Source organism: Mirounga leonina, unplaced genomic scaffold (genome assembly GCF_011800145.1).
Source record: "Mirounga leonina isolate KUSES-001 unplaced genomic scaffold, KU_Mleo_1.0 Mir_507, whole genome shotgun sequence".
In the NCBI taxonomy this organism is placed as follows: Eukaryota; Metazoa; Chordata; class Mammalia; order Carnivora; family Phocidae; genus Mirounga; species Mirounga leonina.
This window is the reverse complement of record NW_023270789.1, coordinates 572,746-595,846: the sequence shown is the minus strand read 5'-3', so window position 1 is coordinate 595,846 and position 23,101 is coordinate 572,746. Positions and strand designations below refer to the sequence as shown.

At 43.1% G+C, this 23,101-nt stretch overlaps 1 protein-coding gene across 1 annotated transcript in view; it reads right to left on the bottom strand.

Moving 5' to 3' along the window:
* Nucleotides 1-17,359: 17,359 nt before the first annotated feature.
* The window catches only part of REG4 (regenerating family member 4), a 12,631-nt gene continuing 6,889 nt past the window's right edge, over nucleotides 17,360-23,101 (bottom strand). Inside the window, exons 4-5 of the mRNA XM_034990280.1 lie at nucleotides 21,247-21,352; nucleotides 17,360-17,427 (exon numbers count right to left, since the gene is read on the bottom strand). Of these exons, the coding sequence (XP_034846171.1) occupies nucleotides 17,360-17,427; nucleotides 21,247-21,352 (174 nt within the window). The remainder of the gene's footprint in view (nucleotides 17,428-21,246; nucleotides 21,353-23,101) is intronic.

The window sequence follows — 23,101 nt, the reverse complement described above, 5'->3', positions numbered from 1 at the left end:
AACTCAAAAAGATACACACACCCCCATGTTCATTGCAGCATTATTTAGAATAGCCAGTATATGGGCACAACCTAAGTGCCCACTGATGAGTGAATGGATAAAGAAGATGTGGTGTCCACACACATGCTCACACACACATGCTCACACACACACAATGGAATACTACTTACTCACAAAAAAAAAGGAATGAAATCTTACCATCTGAGACAACATGGATGGAACTTGAGGGCATTATGCTAAGTGAAATAAGTCAGAGAGACAAATACTGTATGATCTCACTTACATGAAGAATCTAAAAACAAAAACCAAAATCCAAGCTCATAGATACAGAGAACAAATTGGTGGTTGTCAGAGGTGGAGAGGTAGAGGTGTTGGAAAAATTGGTGAAGGGATTCAAAAGGTACAAACTTCTAATTATAAAACAAATAAGTCATGGGATATAACATAGAGCATGATGTCTACAGTTAATAATACTATATGGAATATTCAAAAGTTGCTAAGAGCATAGATCTTAAAAGTCCTCATCACAAGAAAAAAATGTAGTAACTATGTGTGGTGATGGATGTTAACTAGACCTACTGTGATGATCATTTCACAATATGTACAAATATCAAATCATTATGCTGTACACCCCAAACTATCATAATGTTATATGTCAACTATAAGGCCATAAAAATAAATAAATAAATAAATAAAATGAATAAATTAAAAAAATTTAATTTTTAATTGTTATGTTAATCACCATACATTACATCATTAGTTTTAGATGAAGTGTTCCATGATTCATTGTTTGTGCATAACACCCAGTGCTCCATGCAGAATGTGCCCTCCTCGATACTCACCACCAGGCTAACCCATCCTCCCACCCCCCTCCCCTCTAGAACCCTCAGTTTGTTTCTCAGAGTCCATCGTCTCTCATGGTTCGTCTCCCCCTCTGATTTCCCCCCCTTCTGAATAAATAAAATTTAAAAGTTTTTTTCAAATCAAAAAGAAATAAACAAGGTACCCCAATGTCCATCATCAGTAGAATGGACAAATAAACCATGGTATATTTGCAGAATGGGACACTACAAAACATGAGAATAAATGAACTACAACTATGCAACAACATGGAGAACCTCACAAACACAGTGTTGAGTGAAAGAAGCCAGACAAAAATGAGTAACAGATGCTGCTCAAAGTCAGGCTGGTGGTTGCCCTTTGGGGGAGGTGTCATGACTGGAAGGGACGCAAGGGCAGCTCCCAAGGTGCCCAATCTGGGTGTCGGTTCCATGGGTGTGTTCTGTTTGTGAAAGTTCACTGAGGTATGCACTTTCTATATGTGCAAACTGTTGTGTGCATATTATATATCTCAGTAAAAGTGAAAGAAACCTTATTAGACACTCCTGCTCTTCCCAAAGGCCCTCCTTGGCAGCCTGGCCAAGTAGGGGGTCCTCCCTCTATCTGCTCTCTGCTGTGTCCCTGCTGCACTGCTCATGCTCAGGCATCTTAGCTCCTGCTCTGAACATGCGCCCTTCCTTGTTTTTCCACAGCTTCCCGGAAGGTATAGTCTCCTCTCTATCTGCCTCTGTCTCAAAGAACAGCCCTGCCTGGCCTTCTGTCCTCCACTGGCTCTTCCACAGTTCTTGTGAATAAAATGTTCTCTGTCCCATTACATTTTCACCTGGAAAAAGCGTTTGCAAATATTTACAACTTTGGATTCATAAATTCTCTCTCCGAGGATTGGATTAGAAGAAGAGAGCTGGTACCCTGCTAACCTATAGTTCAAACATTTCTTCATCTTCCTTCTTCTCTCGGCTCCTCTGCTACTAGGGGAAGCGAGATGCTAAGCACCAGGGGTGATCACACTTGTGACATTTGGATTGTCAGGTCACAATCTGGGCTCTGCCCCTATCTTCTCAGGCCTCCATTTCAGTGCCTGCTGCTGGTGTATAAATGCTTCAGCTCCCTGGCCCCTCACATATGATAAATCCGAGCAAGGCGTGGGCAGCAGGTGGGCTTAGCTGCTTCCTTTTCCTGTCTAAGTTGCCCACTCCCTTGGAGGTTTCCTAGGATCATCTCCCAAATAGACTAGTTCCATGTGGATCTTTGTCTCAGTGTCTGAGTCTGGGCGGACACAGACCCAGAAGCATACACATGAACCCATGTGCCCAAGAACACCTACATATACACAATGAATTAAATCAGTGTGTGGCAGACGCACCCTACGGTGACCCCCAGTGAATCACACCCCTTGTGTACTCCCTCCCCCTTGAATGTGGATAGAACCTGGGTCTTACTTGTAGCTAACAGAATAGGGCAAAAGTGACGGGATCGTCACTCCTGGGCTTATGTCACATTATAGGAGACTAGAGAGAGAGATTCTGCTGTTGGTTTTGAAGAAGCAGACCACCATGCCTGAGCTGTGTGTCACACACATGGGTCACATGGCAGGAAACTGTGGTGGCCTCTAGGATGTGGGTCTTGCCTCCAGACCACAGCCAACAGGAAAACAGGGCCTTCAGTCCTGCAACTGCAAGGAGATTAACACTGCCAACAGCCTGTGTGAGTCTGGCAGGAGATTTTCCCATATTTCTCCAGATAGAATGCAACCCAGTGACTCCAGGATTGCAGGCTGAGGAGACTCTGAGCAAGAATACCCAGCTAAGCCATGCACAGGCTCTTGACCCTGGGAAATTCTGAGATAATAAATATGTGTTGCTTCCAATAGCCAAACTGTGGAAAGAGCCAAGATGTCCATCGACAGATGAATGGATAAAAAAGAAGTGGTATATATATACAATGGAATATTATGCAGCCATCAAAAGAAATGAGATCTTGCCATTTGCAACGACGTGGATGGAACTGGAGGGTATTATGTTGAGTGAAATAAGTCAAACAGAGAAAGACATGTATCATATGATCTCACTGATATGAGGAATTCTTAATCGCAGGAAACAAACTGAGTGTTGTTGGAGTGGGGGGTGGGGTGGGAGGGATGGGGGGACTGGGTGATAGACACTGGGGAGGGTATGTGCTCTGGTAAGCGCTGTGAATTGTGCAAGACTGTTGGATCTCAGATCTGTACCTCTGAAACAAATAATGCAATATATGTTAAGAAAAAAAAAAAAGAAGAAGAAGAAGGTAGCGGGAGGGGAAGAATGAAGGGGGGGAAATCGGAGGGGTAGAGGAACCATGAGAGATGATGGACTCTGAAAAACAAACTGAGGGTTCTAGAGGGGAGGGGGGTGGGAGGATGGGTTAGCCTGGTGACGGGTATTGAGGAGGGCACATTCTGCATGGAGCACTGGGTGTTATGCACAAACAATGAATCATGGAACACTTCATCTAAAACTAATGATGTAATGTATGGGGATTAACATAAGAATAAAAAAAAATAATAAATAAATAAACGTGTGTTGCTTCAAGCTACTAAGTTTATGGTACATTTCTACGCAGCAATAGAAAACAACTACATTCTATGTGAAACCTTTCAATCCAAGATGGGGACTCGTTTCTCCTCATTCCAGGGATTGGCCTCTGGCCTCCAGGCCCAACTTCACCTTCTGATTTGTTATCTGAGGACAGCCAACTTTGTCATCCTTTCTTGCTCCTTGTGAATTGTTTTCACTAAAGGTGAGTATGTGGATGGACTACCAGTTGTCCAGTGAATACAAGTTTCTTCGATCATGCCTCTTTTTAAATTCCTTCTGGAGGACTTGATCCAGTGGAGCCAGATTTTTCCAATGTCAGGACCAGGTCAGGTCTCACAGGACCTTGTTCCGTGGCTCCTTTCAAAAGTCTGTTGGGTTGCAACATGATACTTAAAGTTCTTTTCTTCTTCCTGTGTGTGTCAGCGACTTGTCTTACAAAATCAGGCAATCTTCTAAAGTGCTGTAAGCCTGAGACTCTCTCCTCTGCTCTCTAGGAACTTAGGAGAAATTTAACATTATTTGGCAGCTCTCTACATTTCCAAAGACTGTTCTACAGGCTTCCAAAGACTTCCCTACAGCTGTGGAGTGGAACCACAGCTTAGCCTTCTCTTGTTCTTGCTTTCTGATATCTGCTTTATCTAGCATTCAGTACTGTTTCCAGTCAAGATTGAAATATTTCCTTCCTAGAGACGAGGGGCAAGTGGGAATGATGGGGCGGATTCTTCTGGAATTTCAGCATTTCAGTGGCTGAATGGAGACTTCCCCGTGTCAGCCCCCATTTCTGTAGGTTGGTCCCAGCATGGGCAGTAGGCACGCTCCTATAACTCAAGCTTCTGCTGTGTTCACTAGAGGCCTAATAAGAGGATTCATCTTTTAAGAAATTCAGAGACAAAAATAGAATCTTTAAATATCACTTTTAAGGTATTTATTTCCTGGGCGCCTGGGTGGCTCAGTCATTAAGCATCTGCCTTTGGCTCAGGTCATGATCCCAGGGTCCTAGGATTGAGCCCCACATCGAGGCCCACATCGGACTCCCTGCTCAGCTGGAAGCCTGCTTCTTCCTCTCCCACACCCCCTGCTTGTGTTCCCTCTCACTGTGTCTCTCTCTGTCAAATAAATAAATAAAATCTTTAAAAAAAAGGGGGTATTTATTTCTCTGGTCTATTATCATGCTGGAAGTCATACAAATTAATATCCTAATAAAACTGTATTCATCCTCTCTTCTCCTGTGGATAACTATGCAAAGTACTTTATATTTGCCCCCCTTAAAAAAATAGTCAAGTAGGACATCACAGTTCGCTGCTCTGGACATCACAGTCCGCTGCTCTTCCAAAATCAGCAGGGACCCTGAGCATCTGGGACAGTCATGTACATGGATCCTTTCCAGGGGCTGACTGCTCTCTCAAATACTGCTGGGCCCTGTCACTCTTGGTCTCGCTATTGTTCTGATTATCGGAGAGTAGTCAGGCATGTTCAGCTGACACATGCGTCCATTGTCACAGGAAAGGCACTTGGGGTCCAGGTGTTGGCCCATGCTTGGGCTCTAAGCTCCCCGCTGCCTCAGGCCTTCCTCCCAGGCCCAACCAGTGTTCCTCCAAGAATAACCCCTGTGTTGGGAGAGCAGCTTGCAGGAGCCTGCAGAACAAGCTACAGGCTGGGCTGATGCCCACTCACCATTCTCCAGAGCACGGCACGTTACCCCTGTTCTGGACCTCCTTATGCAGATGATCTATCACTCTCCCTGTGACAACTTTGCTAATTGTGAATCTCAGGAACTTTAACCAAGTGTTGACACTTTCTGTTAAATCCTTATCCCAGGACATTGACTGCCTCAGGCAATATACAATTGCAATATACTCAGAAATAGACGTTCAAGTGTGTTATTTCTTGAACTAGAAGATTTGCTGCAGGAGTCTTAGGGACATACATCACTGTGTTCCCAATTTAATACCTTCCTTGACAAACAATTTCATTAAATCTTCTCAGTGATCCTTAAACAAAGTCTTTTTTTTTTTTCTTTCCATTTTAGAGAGGGGAAAACAGCCCCAGAGAAATTGAGTGAACTGTTAAAGGTCACACAGCTATTAATGGACATACCAAGGACTAGAACCCAAGTGTGTTCGATAACAAAATTCATGCTTTTCCCTTGTATTTCTCACACTAGGGCCATGTGTCCCTCGTGCTCGATGGGAATAATTTAGGGAGTTTGCTGGTTCTCTGAACAACTTCTAAAAGTGCATTTTTATTTTGATGACAATGTGGGGGAAAATGATAATTTTCTGTATAATATGCTTAACTGCTTTCTGAGTAATGCCTTGAGATTTTCCTGCTGCATTTGCATTTATGGCAAAATTCACTGGCACCAAGTTGTGTTACTTTAATTACAAGCTAATGGGAGAAAACACAGGCTGATTTCCTGTGTAGCACGGTGTGGTGTAGAGGCCAAGTGTTGCTGCTCAGCTTGCACACAATGAAGGCCTTGTAGCTTGGATGCAGAAAAGCGAAGTGACGTTTGAGCCACAAAGTCATTGTTGAACTCCAGAAGAATCTGAACTGAAGCAAAACATCCCAGGCTCCTTTTGTAAGCCGAGTTTTGTTGCAGCAAACAGGCGTTCTCTGTTAAACCACATTAATGTGAATTTGAAGTTTATCAGATATAGCGTTTTATTTCTACTTAATATGTCATTTTTCTTGGTTTTGTAAGAGCTACAGGCATAAAGCATATATACGTATTTTAATGTTTATATATATTTAATGTAAGAAGATAATTTTTACTTGAGTATAGTTGACACACAATGTTACATTAGTTTCAGGTGCACAACATAGCCCTTCAACTCTTCTATATGTTATGTTATGCTCACAAGTGTAGCTACCATTTGTCACCATATGACACTATGACAATATCATTGACTATATTCCCTATACTGTGCCTTTTATTCCCATGACTTATTCATTCCATAACAGGAAGCCTGGACCTCCCACTCCCCTTCACCTATTTTTCCCATCCATCCCCCTGTCCCAGCAACCATCAGTTTGTTCTCTGCATTGATAAGCCTGATTCTGCTTTTTGTTTGTTTCATTTGGGTTTTTTCAGATTTCATATATGAGTGAAATCGTATGGTATTTATCTTTGTCTATCTGACTTATTTTACTTAGCATAATACCCTCTAGGCCCATCCATGTTGTCACAAATGGCATGATCTCATCCTTTTTTATGGCTGTGTAATATTCATATATATATTCATATAATATATATTCATATAATATATATTCATGTAATGTATATATACACACACATATAGACACACACACATACCATATATATGCACCACATCTTCTATGGACCAATGGGTTTTGTAATTTTGTGTTTACTCTTGACTCATGGCTGAATTCTAGAATTGAAGTGGTAAGTTCCCTCTATCTGAGTCAGGATGTCTACATGTCAGAAAGACCTTGACATCTCATTATGTGAGGGTGTAATAATGTCTTATGGTTGTTATGACCAAATTGAATTATAAATTATCTTAAATGAATGGATCTCTATTCTGATTAGCTTATTGAGATAAATTAGTGCTTATATAAATTGACTATTTCTAAGACTCCCAGAAAATAAGGAAATTGAACTTCTAATGTTTTCAATGTATTAGAATTAAAAAGAATTCTTATTGAGACTAACTCAAAAATGTTTTAAGAATTCAAGTTCACATAATTTTGGTAAATTTGGCAAATTAGCTAGTTTAGTCGTTTTAATGTAATAAAAACAGCTAAGTCTTCACTGCTTTATCAGTGTGAAGTGTAGATTTTTATTCTATGTGGGTATATTCTTCCCAAACTTATGTAGATTTACTGACCACATAAGCCAGCATTATTTCTACTTAATGTTCAAAGTTATGAAAAATATAACTTTGTGTTTTACCAAATTAATTTATTATTCTGATAAAATGTGATTTCAACAACAATTATGTTTTGTAGTATGTCAACTTGAAGATAATTTCCAAGATGTTAGGTAACTTAGATAATTTCCTCAGACTGACATTAAGTTGAATTAATTAATGGCTACACATTGAATACCTACCATTTCTAAGTAAGATGAATTCTGAAACTTTAATTACTAAGCATAATTTTAACTTATATGATTTTGCTTTTTATATGCTACATGGAGACTATATATTCTTGAGTCTATTAATCAATGTGTTCATTTTTATTATTTTGAGAAGCTGTAGAACATATGGCTATAGAAAGTTGTGTTGTATTGATGCACTCTGCAGGACTGCAATGAAGCTGGTGTGTAAGCCCAGTTGCCCACCCCCTAGTTTTCTCTGTGAATTTGAAGTTACCTTGGTCAAAAGTTAGAATGAATATATGTGATAAGATTCTATTTAGGAGCAATAGTTTCAGAGAAATACAACTGTGTACATACTTCTATTTGTCAAGGAAAGGACGAGAATTGTCCTAAAGGACTATTTGGTTTACCTCCGTTCTGCACTCTTGAAGCTTCTTGAGGGTCCCAAGGAGCTTTACTTATGGATTATAATTATTAGTATTTGCCATATTGAGGGGTGTCTGGGTGGCGCAGTCGGTTAAGTGACCAACTCTTGATTTCGGCTCAGGTCATAATCTCAGGATTTTGAGATCAAGCCCCAAGTTGGGCTCCTTGCTGGGTGCGGAGCTTGCTTAAGATTCTCTCTCTCCCTCTCCCTCTGTCCCTCCCCCTTTTGCACGCTTTCTCTCTCTCAAAAAAAAAAAAAACAATTTACCATAGTGAAAATTTAAACAGAAATTTTAAAATGCTTGCTTATCGATTCATTTAAAGATAGTGACAATGAGTAATATCTTAGCAATGTTATAAACTTAATTTTAACCTCATGAACCCCCTGCAATGATCCTAAAGTAAAGTATTAGTTTGTTCCTAAATATGAAAGAGCATATTGAAAGACAACATTTTAAATAAATATTATTTGTCTTGGTTTATAATACTTTAGTTTGGAAAGTAGGTAATATTTAACTTCTTAGAAAGTATGCTTAACTTCATTGTGCTTTGTTTCCTGCTTACTGTTAATTGGCTTAAGCTACAATATGTAAGGTTGCTCTTTTTTCTGTGTAATCTACCTAGAACAACAAAGATTCTATGTCTACCAGAATAATGTCCTTGATTTCTCACTTAGGAAAGAGATGAGGTTCTTTTTTTTTTTTCAATTTTTTTAAATTAACATATAATGTATTATTTGTTTCAGGAGTACTGGTCTGTGATTCATCAGTCTTACACAATTCACAGTGCTCACCATAACACATACCCTCCCCCATGTCCATCATCCAGCCACCCTGTCCCTCCCACCCCCCTCCACTCCAGCAACCCTCAGTTTGTTTCCCGAGATTAAGAGTCTCTTATGGTTTGTCTCTCTCTCTGGTTTTGTCTTATCTCATTTTTCCCTCCCTTCCCCTATGATCCTCTGTCTTGTTTCTCAAATTCCTCATATCAGTGAGATCATATGATACTTGTCTTTCTCTGATTGACTTATTTTGCTTAGCATAATACCCTCGAGTTCCATCCACGTCATTGCAAATGGCGGAATTTCAATTTTTTGATAGCTGCATAATATTCCTTTGTATATATATACCACATCTTCTTTATTCATTCATCTGTTGATGGACCTCTAGGTTCTTTACAATCATGTTATCTTCTCTCTCTCTTTTAATGTTTTATTAGCACTTTGAAATGAGTAGCCAAGTATTGTTTCTATTGTAAATGTTCAAATCTCCTGATAACCTGATTCCTGGCCTTCCTAAAATCAAATTTTAAATTCAAAATAAAATTTTAAAATAATCTTTTCTGGATATCTTTTGTATCTAAAACTACCTTGGAGTTTTCCTAGAAATGCTCTAGAAAAGCACAAAGTTTGTCTTTTGACTTTATAAAAAAGAGAACTGTTAGAAATAATTGGATTTATTTGATATATTGTTATTGATGAGTTGCACTGGTCTAGAGTTGTCAAATCAGAAGAGATGCTTAGCCTTCCCTATACTACATTTGTACAAGTTAAATGTTATTAGTGTAAATATTTCTGTGAATAGTTGTTAGAAATTTGTCAGTGCACTTACTGTCTATGATATGTTGCTGTTGATCAGTCCTGGTGCTGCTTTGCCTGATATCAGACAATGGCATGGTGTTCTTAGCTGTAATTTCAATTATTGGAGGTTGACATCAATTACTTATGGAGCCTAATAATATACCTGCTTAGGGCCTACTCTGGACTTGCTGAATCTTTTACCTAACAGTGATCTATTCTGTTTTTTTTGTTGTTGTTGCTTTAAAAAATTTTTTTATAGTACTTAGAATATGAAAGTGTGGGTAGAATTGGTTTGAAGATTTTAAATATAGACAGTGTTCAATTTTTGACACCTGCCAATTTCCATATTCATTACATGGGCAGATGCTAATATTGCACTGAATAGTTTTTCGTTCTCAAAATAGTATCTAACTTTAAGATGAAAAACCATGTATCTGAAACATAGTTATGAAAATACCATTTGTTTTTTAGTATCTTGCAAAAAGCCTATTCCTTTTAGGTATTGAGATAGTCTTGGTATATTCCTACTCTAGGCTTGCCGGATTCATGTGCTCTTATGTCAATAACACTATGGGTTATACCTGAAGCTTTTTCTCCGTAAGGCTTATGTTCACCCACTTTTAAACCAGAATTATTTTTTGTTCTTTTTTGATATCTTGGGTGGGTCAAAACAAGAAGTAGCATAAACTACTCTTATCTAACTCTTCGAGGAGCCTGGAGGGTTGAGGACAGGTGGGGAAGAACTGAACTGGCCTGAGACACCAGCAGGGTTTTAGGCTGCCCTGTCTGAGCATCAGCCTCTCAAGGGCATCATCCCCGGTCTGCACAGACTCGGGCTCCATGTTCTGCCTCCTACGTCACTCTGACTTCCGCTTATTGCAAATAACTCAACCGGACATGCCCACGTATGATGTCTTGATCCCTGAATGTGCCTGCATCACAGGAAGCGATGCTGAGAGGCTAACCACCCCTGTCCCTCCTGTCCCTCCTCTCTGTCACCACATAGCAGATTTACTTGAGCATCGCCTAGAGTAGATCCCTGCCACCCTGAGCAAATGATGCTGCTCTGCTTCCCTCTGCTCGGTGGACCTGACTGTGGACTCTGTTGCTGAGACTGGGTCAGAGGAAGAAGCAGTGGGTGTGTTTCATGGGCAGCATAGTGTTCGAAAGCATGGCCTTCAGAGTTAGACATCGCTGTGCTTGAATCCTGGCTCTGCCAACTTATTATCAAGGGCAGATCGCTCACCGTCTCAGAGACTGTATCTGTAAGGTGGTATGTTTTTGAGGATTAAATGAGATATATGTAAATCAGCACTATGTTTGGCATTTGGTAAGTATCCAGTGAATGGTGGTTTTTATATAGGAAATCACCTACATTACCTTCTCTCGGGAGGAGGCAAAGCCTAGGTTTTGCTCAGCTATCTTTTCTAATAAATTCTCATAGAGGAACTTCATGGTTTTAATTACATTCTCAATAATTTCTTTTTGGGGGGCAACAATACTGTAGTTTTAAAGTAGATGTGATCAATCAGGTATTTACTACTTATTAAGTATATACTATGGCATGATATTATATTCTAGAAACTTAAGAAGGCTTAAATTCTGGGTAAGACTACAGAGTCCAAGCTGCCCCCTGCAGATTCCTTTTTGCCCCAACTTTGTCCCTGAAGCTGCCTCTTCAGCGGCCTTCACGGGGGCCATCAGGCTGCAGGGCAGCCCTTGATGTTGTTCATAAACTTACTTCTACTTTTACGACTTGTTTCTATGTCTGGGCTGTTTCTTGGTTGCAGCATAGCCTGGAATGACAGTCCTCAAGTAGGACACATACTTGTTCCTTCATCATGGTGCATCTTCTTATATTTTATGTCCATTGTTAACTTTTGTAAGTTCCCAGTGATACTAGAGACTGACCCCTGACTCAGGGAGCTACATGATCCAGACAGAAACAGAAAAAGAGAATGTTGGAGGGGTGCTTGGGTGGCTCAGTCAGTTAGGTGTCTGACTCCTGGTTTTGGCTCAGGTCATGATCTCAGGGTCCTGGGATTGAGCCCCCCTCTGTAGTTGCACTCCACGCTCAGCAAGGAGTCTGCTTGAGGATTCTCTCTCTCTCCCTCTGCTCCTCCCCCACTCGCACACGCCCTCTCTTACCTTCTAAAATAAATAAATAAATCTAAAAAAAAAAAAAGAGAGAGAGAGAATGTTGGAGTTGGAAGGGATGGTTCATTCCAGGGTTGCCATCTGGCCTCCATGGGCAAAGGTCAGTGGGCCTGCTCTGTTCGGCTCATGCATAGCTTGAAAGAAATTCATGTGACTGCTAGTTTTCCAGTTCAAATTGCTTTATTCCAGGCCACTTCACTTACTCATATCTAACCAGATCCTGTAAGCATTTGAGTTTAACCGAGGACCCTCATTTTATAGATAAACTGAGGCTTGAAAGAGACATGTGCCCCAGGTCACAAAGACTTAAAATGGCAATGAAACTGAGAGACGGGCCATGTGCTCTCACAGTTGGAGGAAAAAGACTTCTTAAACAGTCTTAGCAAAACCAGGGGAGACTCCTGAAGCGGGGGGACACTTGGTTGGAAGTACGTGCAGACATCTGTTAGCAGATAAAGGGGTTCTAGGGTATTCCTGACAGAGGACCTGATATTTTTGAAGGGAGGGAGAATGGTTAATTCCCTGATCTCTCACTTTATTGGGGCCTTTGAAGTGTTAACAGATAATGGGGTGAAGTGGCTTGGTATTGGATTAAGAAGGTTGTTGGAACGATAAAGAGAATGAGTGATGGAGTGAGGCAGAGAGAAGGGAAATCAATAATTCTGATAGGGATGAGGTTGGGAGAGGAGACTGAGGTGAAGAACATGAAAGTGAGGGGGGTTTTGTAAATAAATGGGTTTAGATTTAGGGTTTTTCAAAGGTGACATGCTGTGGGACTAACTCAGTTCTATTGTTCTGCAGAAGCAGAGAAGTCACTGAACAGGCTTTCGGGCTGAATTTTGTCCATCCCTTTTGGGAAAGTTTTTCCATAACTTTAAGTCAGTTTTATTGAGGTATAATTTATATATTTTAAATTCACCCCTTTTAGGTGCACAGTATGATGGGGTGACAACTGTATACAGTTGTGTGACCACCACAACAACCGTGATCTAGAACATTTCCCTCACCCAAAGCATTCCCCTGTGGTCTTTTGCAGCCAACCCCCTTCCCCATGTGCAGCTGCTGGCCAGCCCTGCTCTGCCTTCTGTCACTATAGTTTTGCCTTTTCTAGAGTTTCAGATAAGTGGATTGTACCTTACAGCATGTAGTCCTTTGTGTCTGGCTTCTTTTACGTAGCATAATGATAATTTTTGAGATCTGTCCACGTTATGTGGATCCATAGTTGGTTTCCCTTTACCACCGAGCAATATTCCATTGTATGGATATGCCTCAATTTGTTTATCTATTCCCCAGTAGATGAGTCAATACCTTTGGGTTCTTCCCAGTTTTGTGCCATTATGAATTAAACTATCACAAAATAAAATGTAGTTAACAATTGCATATAGGTCTTCCTGTGGACATGTGTTCTCCTTACTCTTAGGTAAATAGCCAGGAAAGGACTGTTGGGTCATATGGTGAGTAGGTTTAACTTGATAAGCAACTGCCAAACTGTCTTCCAAAGTGACAGCACCCTTGTGCATTCCCACAGGTATACATATTTGAGGACTCTGGCCACTGTGCCTCCATAATACCAGCACTTGGTATTATGAGTCTTTTTCATTTCAGCCATTCTAGAGGATGTATTGTGGTATTACATTTGGTTTTGTTGCGTTGTTTTGGATTAAATTTTGAAGTTCAGTTTCTCAGTTTTTTTCTTTTAATGGTTTTTGCTTAGTGTCCTAAGATGTCTAACCCAAGATCACAAAAACTGCTGCCTATATTTGCCCTTAAAATAAATGGTTTCAGGCTTACTCTTCATGTCGTCCGATTACTCTCCTCTGCCTTTGAACACAAACACTTCCCATATTATAGTAAGTCTGACGGAAATGTGTATTAAGTTTTTAAATTCATGCTTGGTGTGTACCTCCTTCACTATCCTGGGTCTGCGTTGCCTCCTATGTGCCTGTTTGTGCAAAGCCAGGCAGACACACACACGGAATTTTCTGGAATCCAAGGTCTGTCCTCTGTAGTTGTCCTCCCATGCTGCAGCAGAGGGCCTTACTTTGTGTCTCGCAGTCAAGCCGCTCATTATGACAGCTCACATGGCTTCCACAGAGAACAATAGGCCAGGCCCCACTGCAAACCCTTTTACGTATTTTAACTAACTTAATCCTCAAATCCCTGAGGAAGAAAATGAAGGCTCAGAGACTTCAGGCTCCCTATAATACAGCCAGTTAGTGGCAGGGTCAGTGAGATCCGGAGTGGCTTAATTCCAAGCACTTTGTTTTCCCCACTGTCATAAACCCCACAGGCTGTGGCTGGAGTCTTCCATGATTGAGCACATCTTGGGACCCAAAGCCACCTGATTGTTGTCTTTCTCTAATCAGATGCGTCTCCAGTCTCAGTTCAGACACCTGATTCTAAAGTCCTCCAGTGGGGCCCCTGGACAGAGGGTCCCCAAGGATGGCCCTTAGCCCGCAGGCAGAGACCCGCACGTGGCAGCAGGGCCCCAGAGGAAGGCAGTGTGGTTTGTGCTCTGCACAAAGTGCACAGCGAAGGGGACAAGTAGGGGCTGAAGTCATCCAGCCTGCTTTTGTCCTGTGGGCCCACGGGGCTGTGTCTCCCCAGAGGAGGTTTTTTAGTTCCTACAAATGCAGTGTATCTGCTAGTAATGGCCCTGTCCTCTAGGTGAAGCCGGCTAACCCCTGCGCTAGTGACCGCAAGTGCCGTCACGTGCTGAGTTAGTCACACATCCCACCCTCCTGGCCCTCACGACTGGCCGAGGACTGAGCGCATAACCCATGTCAGGAGATTCTTGGCCAATGAGGCTTAGTCTGGAGGCTCCTGTTTGAGGGCTGTGGGTCTCCTTCTTCTCAAGGTGAGGACTGGAGCTGTGGCAGCCAGTCCTGCAACTAGATGGGGCTTGATAATGAGGTTCATTCCCACCAAAAAGGGTCTAAAAATGCACAGAGAAAACCCTATTCTGCTGACTTTGTTGAGCCCTTGGTCAAGTTATGCCTGAAGCCCACATCTCCTCATGGACCCTGGAGTAATATATACCAATAAATTCTCTGTTTTGCTTAGACAGTCTGGCTCTCAGTTGTGACCAAGAACCCACCGACTAGTCCACACATAGCACACCCAGGCCCACCCCCCCGGACCCCTTCCTGGCTCTGTCTCCATCACAGCACCTGTCACCCTCTCATAAGACATTATTTACTTATTTAATTAATTGAGTTTCTCCCTCCACTCACCCCTGTTGAAGTGTATGCTCTATAACGGCAAGAGATTTTTCGGGTTTGTCTCTGGAATGGGTTCTTAGCACACAGCATGCATTCAATAAAATTCTGTTGAATGATATACCTACTCGCTGAATAATTAAAGATTGCTAAAATTCCATATGCACAACTTTAGGAGACCAGGGCAGTCCTAAAGTTAACCAAGGACCAGCCTTCTAATAAGACATGTGGCTGCCTGCCCTCGTTTGGGAATGTCGCAAAGCGCACACTGCGCTCACGCATGTGCAACTTGTTGGCATTCCGGCAATTTCAGGGAGGCTGCTTACTTAGTGCTAGTCACCACGAGTGTTTTAGGTTAGTGATGCTGTTCGGATGGAACTGTTTTCATATTTTAAATATTTTTAATGTATTTACAGAATGACTGTTAGATTTCACTTTGTTTTGTGTTGGTATATCTGTTATTTGTCACTTTTTGGATGTTTATTTTGTTTCTCTTTACTTTGCTATCATGAGCTCCTTTTCCTCAGGAGAGGATGAAACAATTAGGGGATGTGGGTGGGCCATGGTGTCTTTTATCTCTCATATGTGCCAGAGTCAAGAGACATTGAGAACCTCTACCTTTTTGGGATATCGTGATCCATGTTTTCTTTACATTCTGTTAATTTTTACAGGAAATACCACAGAACCTGGCACTTAATCCAACGAGGTTCTTACATGGCTCCTATCAGTCTGGCATTCCAGATTTATCTTCCATCTCTGTTACAGAATCTGATACTTTTGTTTGTTTCTCTGATGGTGGCTTGCCCAGAACACTCGTAGGAATTGGTGGGTTGCTTTTTGCTGAAGCTATCAACTTTGAAAGAATGACCCTTTTCCATCTGCCTGTCATCTTGTCTGAGCTCCCACCATTAAGATATTTATCCTTTGGGTTAATAAGCTTTTTCATGCTTAGAAGGAGCAACACAGGGGCGCCTGGGGGGCTCAGTCGGTTAAGTACCTGCCTTCAGCTCAGGTCATGATCCCAGGGTCCTGGGATCGAGCCCCACGTCCAGCTCCCTGCCCAGTGGGGAGTTTGCTTCTCCCTCTCCCTCTGCTCCTCCCCCTGCTCGTGTTCTCTCTCTCTCTCTCTCTCTCTCTCACAACTAAATAAATAAAATCTTAAAGAAGAAGCAGCAGCAACACATTATTTCTGATGTCTTCTTCTTTGGTTACCAAAAGGGTGACAAGGGTGTGGAGGAAGGGAGGAAGAAGTGGAAGAGTGGCATGACTTCCCTTCTCCTCATTGCACTCTTCTCTGAGCCAGCGTGGGACAGCTGATCTCAGCCTGCTGAGGTCACAGGGGAGCAGGGGAGCGTCCTCAGGTTCAGGTATAGGACTCTGTGTTGACCAGCTGGCAGAGCAACATGGGCGAAGCCAATGGCCATCCACCCAGCCTGAAGCACATGGCCTGGCCACACGTCCTCTCCTCTCTGGGGCTTCTAAGAAATGCAAATGTGATCACACCAAAGCCACATTTTCTGTAATTGTCAAGCCAATATTATTTCTTCTTACATGGCCAAGTAGATTCCTGACCTAGGGAGTCACGAATCTGTACGAGGGAAAAAGTACCTCCTGAGTATTGGAGAAACCGCCTCATAAGGGATCTCAAACCTCACTAGGCAAAGAGACTTGAGCAAGGTGACAGGGCTGTTAGTGGCCAGGGAGAGAGAAACATCGGGCCCAAGGCCGCTCCAGGGCATTGGCCGTGACTCTTGTCACAGCGTGCATACACTTCAATAACCCCCACCCACTCACCCCCACACTGAGGTTGGCCTGGCACATCGCCTCCCTCTCTAGTCAGACCAGGGCTGCAGCTGAGGGGGAGCTAGTCTGAGGAAAGGCAGGGACAAGGAGGAAGGAGATGAAGAGGCACGTGGGTATGTTCTCTGAGTCTTATTTCGCTGTTTTATTCCCATCACTATCAAACTGGAACAGAGCAGTCTTCTATGCAGACAGCTATTTATTGAGAGATGGCCCTGGAATCTATGGCTCATGTCAGCCTAATAGGGACCCTACTGGTAAACATTCCCCGTGGTGAAAGGAAAACTAAGCAGGTGTCTGAGCAGGAGGATCTGGGCACTAGAGAAAGGGCAGGGGGGTGCAGAAGCTGAAGGGGGCTGGGGGCTCACTCCTGACGTTCCTCCTCCTGTCTCCAAACCTTTGATGAGACATTTCCATTTGGCTATTCACCAGTCCCCTCCCTCCTCCGAGACAGCCAGAAGTGAGGAAGAGGAAAGCAGAGGACCATGGAGACAGATCCCGGGGTGACCTTTAGAGCTAGAAGCCACTGCCCTACCAGTGTTGAGGACTTGGCTTCTAACGAACCTAAAAAAGTGAGTGCAATAAGGGCCTCATCAGCCTCAGTTGCTATGTTTACTCGAAGATGATGATCAGAGGCAGCCAGCGCGCACAGAGGGAAGGGGACAGGGGCCCGCGCGGTATGGGCTCAGCCTGGATGCTCGCTCTATGGCTGGTATTTGCACAGGAAGTGCTGGTGCTTGCTGCAGTCATTGCTCTTCCAGGTCAAAAAATCTGCAAGAAAATAAAGAGATGCTCAAATCTATCTGGTTCTGTACTGCACTTACCCGCACGACCTGGGTGTTTTGCTTGCAACCCTCGGGAAGGTACCACCATGGTTCATTTCACGGGTCACCTGGGCCAGGATGTGTGCCCTGGTGTTGGGTCAAATGCCGGTCTACATGTTGCTGTGAGGGATTATTATTATTATTTTTTAGCTGTGATAAGTATCTAAATTAGTCGACTCTGAGTAAAGCAGATTACCCTCCATAATGTGGGTTATCATCCAATCAGTGAAAAGATGGAGTTTGCCCAAGGAACAAGGAATTCTGCCTCCAAAATGCCCCCAACTCAGGACTGCGATATCAGAGTCACTGGCCCGCCCTGTGCACATCAGCTTTGCCAGCCCGACAATCGCATGAGCCAATTCCTTAAAAGAAATCTATCTCTCAAGACAAGTATCATATGATCTCACTGATATGAGGAATTCTTAATCTCAGGAAACAAACTGAGGATTGCTGGAGTGGTGGGGGGTGGGAGGGATGGGGTGGCTGGGTGATAGACATTGGGGAGGGTATGTGCTATGATGAGTGCTGTGAATTGTGTAAGACTGATGAATCACAAACCTGTACCTCTGAAACAAATAATACATTATATGTTAAAAAAAAAAAAGAAGGAAGATAGTAGGAAGGGAAAAATGAAGGGGGGGGAATCAGAGGGGGAGACAAACCATGAGAGACGATGGACTCTGAGAAACAAACTGAGGGTTCTGGGGGGTGGTGGGAGGATGGGTTAGCCTGGTGATGGGTATTAAGGAGGGCACGTTCTGCATGGAGCACTGGGTGTTATACGCAAACAATGAACCATGGAACACTACATCAAAAACTAATGATGTAATGTATGGTGATTAACATAACATAATAAAATAAAATTTAAAAAAAAGAAATTTATCTCTCTACATATGCATCCTATAACTTCTGTCTCTCTGAAGAACCAGACACTAACACTGGTCCTAACTTTGTTACCAGAAAGAAAAATAATTTAAACGTTACACACAATCGCAGAAGCCCATGCCCACATCCCTTCTGAGTCCCTCAGAGCTTGATATGAATCCACAGAAAGTGGGGGTCCTTTGTGTTGGAAACAGGATGCTGTGAGGGTGATTTCTCCAAAGTTCACAGCTGAGGCACTAAGCAGAGCCTGTTTGAAGGTCAAAGAATTGGAAGCCGCCGAGCCAGTCATGGCCCACAGGCCATCCTTTTATAAGGAAGGACCCAGAGCAAGGAGGAGGTGGGTCTTGAAACTGAAATGTTTTTGAGGAGAGGTCCAACTATGGCCACGCACAGAGTCACTTGTCACGGTGGGTGTGTGCAGCAGAGCACCGAGTCTGGATGTCTGCCTGGCTCTGACCCGTCCTGGTGCCTCCTCCCTTCCTCAACACCAGGGAGGTGTGTGGAGGGGACCACAGCCCTCCCCTCCAGGCTGCGAGAACCCTGAGCCCAACCCGCACTGGGATAAGCATTTCACCTGTACGTATCCACAGGATTCGTACTCTTGGTTTGCCCCTTTTTATGGAGGGGCAACTGAGGCACAGAGAAGTAGGAAATCTGCTCAAGGTCACACAGCTACATGGAGGGATGGAATCCTACCCCAGGCATTCAGAATGCAGAGCCCAGGGTCTTGTCCCCCAACTGCACTGAATATGAAATTTCTCTTTAAATTGTAGCACCCTAGTTATCATTATTGAATGTGTCAGAGTGGACCAGTAGAAATGTCAGAAAACTCTGGCAAGTGCGATTTGCCAGAGAGTCCCGAGAGAGTTCCACTGTGGTGCAGAAAGGGAGTCAGAAAGGGTGAGAGAAGAACCAACCGGACAGAACGTCCTGGGAAGGTCCTTCTAAATGGACATAGCAGAGGAACAAGTCCAGTCACACACAGGATGTGGGCATGTGGCTGTGTTTTGGTCCATTAATACTATACCTTTGGAGTCTTCAAGAAACAATTCAGTCCCCGAGTTGGTGGGGCTAAATCTGTTACACAAATATAAAATGACACTGATGGGGCCAAGGGAAGGCTCTGTAAAATTCTCACTAGTCCTTGTTTCCTTCCTTGTGCTTTTCTGGCTTGAGCACCTGTATTCTGGTAGCTCAGAGCTGGGCTGAGTGACCCCGAGGAAAGGAAGAGATTCTGAAAGACCCAGTATTCTCAGGAGGACGTCAGGTTTCCCGGTCCCACGCAAGTGGCTTTGTTCCAGGCACTTGCCCCTGTGAACGTGGACCGACGGGAAAGACTTGTGTCTGAGAACTTGGTCCAGTTGAAATCTCAGAATCAGGGGAAGGACTCCGGAGGATATCTGGTCCATAGCTTCCTCAAAGGTATTCTGGCCTCCAGCCCTAGAGCTTCGGATGTTGTAGGTCCAAAATGAGGCCTGGAATTTGTATTTTAAAAGTGTTCCTCAGTCGATTCTCCATGTGCCTTGGAGCTTCTCTTCTAACACTTTTAGCAGCTCTAGTGTCCACTTTTGCTTGGTTAACTTTAGTGATAGGGTTCTCACTACTTCCTGGGGGTAGCCCATTAGATTTTTGGGTAGTGTTAATTGCTCAAAAATTTTTTCCTTCATTTAGGCAGAAATCCACACTTTGTTAGCTTCTACCTATTGGTCTCAGTTGTGTTCCTTCCATCTGGGCTGTTTTGAGCCTTTCCCAGCAGCGGTTATGATCTCTGCAAGTCTGCGAGAAGTCCTTCCTTCATCTGTGAGGAGACCCTCTTACTGTGAAGGGTCTAGACCATTCATACTTTGCTGCTGGTAAGTTTTCCTCCTCTTTTTTGTGCATATAAACTTTATTCCTCAGACGACAGCCACCCTGCCTCATGTCCCTGAGTCCTTAGTCCAGGCCTTTCCCAGACCCACTTCCTGCCTGGAAGGGTGTTCTGGTGACACCTTGGGGCCTTTTAAACCCACTGGTGTGGTCTTTGGCATCGAGTAGCCTCTTTATCTTTGATATTCTGTTTTCTTGTTTTACAACGGAAATCTTCCACATCACTTACCCACTGTGGTTCTCAAATTCAAGCGATTATGCCTCCTAAGGGATATTTAGCAACATCTGCAAACATTTTGGTGGAAACAACTTGTGGGGGGGGGGGAGCGGTGGTTCTACTGACATCTAACGATTAGAGATCAAGGTATCCTAAACCTATGAAGAACAGGGCAACCCCCACAACGAAGAATTATCCAGCTCCAACTGTCTTTGGTACAAAGGTCGAAAACTCTACCTTATTACATAAAAAGCAAGGAATGAAAGAAGACAAGAGAAACAAGGAGACTCACATGATTGTGTGCAGCCTGCCGCTAAGGGTCTGGGCCCTGCACTTTGGGGACAAAACTCAGGGAAACAAACAAAAGGGAAGAATGCAGGCCAAGAGGAGGTCCCCAGGGTTCCCAGGGAACCCTAACTATCAAGAAGTCAGCAGGGGGTCCCACATATTTGCACCTGGTAGTCTGGGTTTCCCAAAATGTGGCATCTTTCCCCCTCATTGTATGAATATAATAGGATTTAAAAATAAGCATATTTAAGGGGAAAAGTGAGTGGATTTAAAGAACATACTAAGTAAATAACTGAACAGCTGGGTCATAGGTGTGGCCAAGATTGTAACATGGTCACAGCCGACTGAAGGTTGCTACACCAGGTCTGTGGCAAGGGCCTGTCCTGTAGGAAACGGAGTCACTGGTGCGGATGGGGCGACGGGGAGCGGACGTTCCATTTTTTGCTCTTACAGGGAAAGGGCAGGAGCTCTGATTTGGGAAGAGGCGAGGGGCGGTGCGTGAGAACTTACTGTCCTTGAAGCTCATCTCCACACAGTACTCGTCCCTACGCCTGGACGCGCCAGACCAGCTTCTGTAGCCAGAGAAGGCCCCATCGATCCACTGCCATTGTTGCCTCTGCAAGTAACCAGAGATGGAAGACGGTCCGCCTGCAGGCCTCACAGCCCCTTAGAAACTTGTAAAAATCGGGGCACCTGGGTGGCTTGGTTGGTTAAGCGACTGCCTTCGGCTCAGGTCATGATCCTGGAGTCCCAGGATCGAGTCCCACATCGGGCTCCCAGCTCAGTGGGGAGTCTGCTTCTCCCTCTGACCGTCCCCCGTCTCATGCTCTCTCTCTCTGTCTCATTCTCTCTCTCAAATAAATAAATAAAATCTTAAAAAAAAAAAAAAAGAAACTTGTAAAAATGTGCCATTGCAAAAACTGGGGAAGCCCAGAAACGTGCACGGAATGAAACATAGAAAACTCACCCCATTTATTCACCGAGAGGAAAACATCACTAACAATTTGGCATATTTCCTTCTGCTGTAAACATTTTTCTCTACCACCATATTTTTACGTGCTAACATATGTGGTGATCTTTAAAATACTTCTTCAGCTACGCACCTTGCTTTCTAAACATTTTTAAATGGTAATGATGTACTAGAATATACCTTAATTCTGTTGATGATATTTACATTGTTTCCAACTTACTCTTATTATAAAGAATACTGCCATGAACAACTTTGTTCCTAGAGCTGTTTCTGCACTTAAACTTATTTTCTTAGGATAGAAACCCGGTAGTAGAATGAATGGGTCAAAGGGCATCAATATGTTGAGGATACTGATATGCATGGCCAAACTACCTCCCAAACACTTCAGTTGTAGGAATTTAAGTCCCCATCTACTGGACAACTTTTCTATATCCTTAAAAATGTTACGCATTAAGACAAAGCGAAAGCTTGATGATCTGATAAGTCAAATTATATTGCTATTTTAATTCGCATTTCTTCGATAACTAGAGACATTGAACAATTTTTGAAAGGATTTTATGAGCTATTAACTTTCTTCAGTTATGAATGTAGAAAATTAAATCACCAAAACAAATCTGGTATAAATAGATGTAAATATTTGTCTGGACTCTGACGGAGAGAATTCTGATTGATAGCAATGTGAATAGATAAAAATGTATAATTAATTGTATAAAATGCTGGCGACATCTATGGCAAAATTTTGTCAAGAAACAAAGGCTGGGGGTTCTCTTCTTGTGTTTCTTATGTCTGTTTGGGTTAATGATAGAAGACCCACAAAGAATCTGTAAACTGCAGGTCCCACATAGAGACCTCCACCACCAGCTCAAAGACCTCACGTGCCATTCTTTACAGTGAGGTGTTTGATGGAGACTGAAATGAGGGACTAGTGAAAAAAATTATGGATGAAATAAAAAGCACAATAGCACCTAGGAAAAGGCTTGGCTGAAAGTTCTCAACTTGAACTCAAGATCTAATGGGAATTTAATTAAGCCAGATCCCATAGCAGGTGTGTGTGTTTATATACACGTATATATATGTATGTTTATATATATATGTATGTATATACCTGTATATACTTACACAACTTTTTTTAAGGCTCTGAAAAGCCGGTCATTTGGTGTTCTAAGATTTGGGAGGACTTTACTTAGAAGTTCTATAAAATGATGCCATTGAAAGGCGCCTGGGTGGCTCAGTCGTTAAGCGTCCGCCTTCGGCTCAGGTCATGATCCCAGGGTCCTGGGATCGAGCCCCGCATTGGGCTCCCTGCCAGAGGGAAGCCTGCTTCTCCCTCTCCCACTCCCCCTGCTTGTGTTCCCTCTCTCGCTGTCTCTCTCTCTGTCAAATAAATAAATAAAA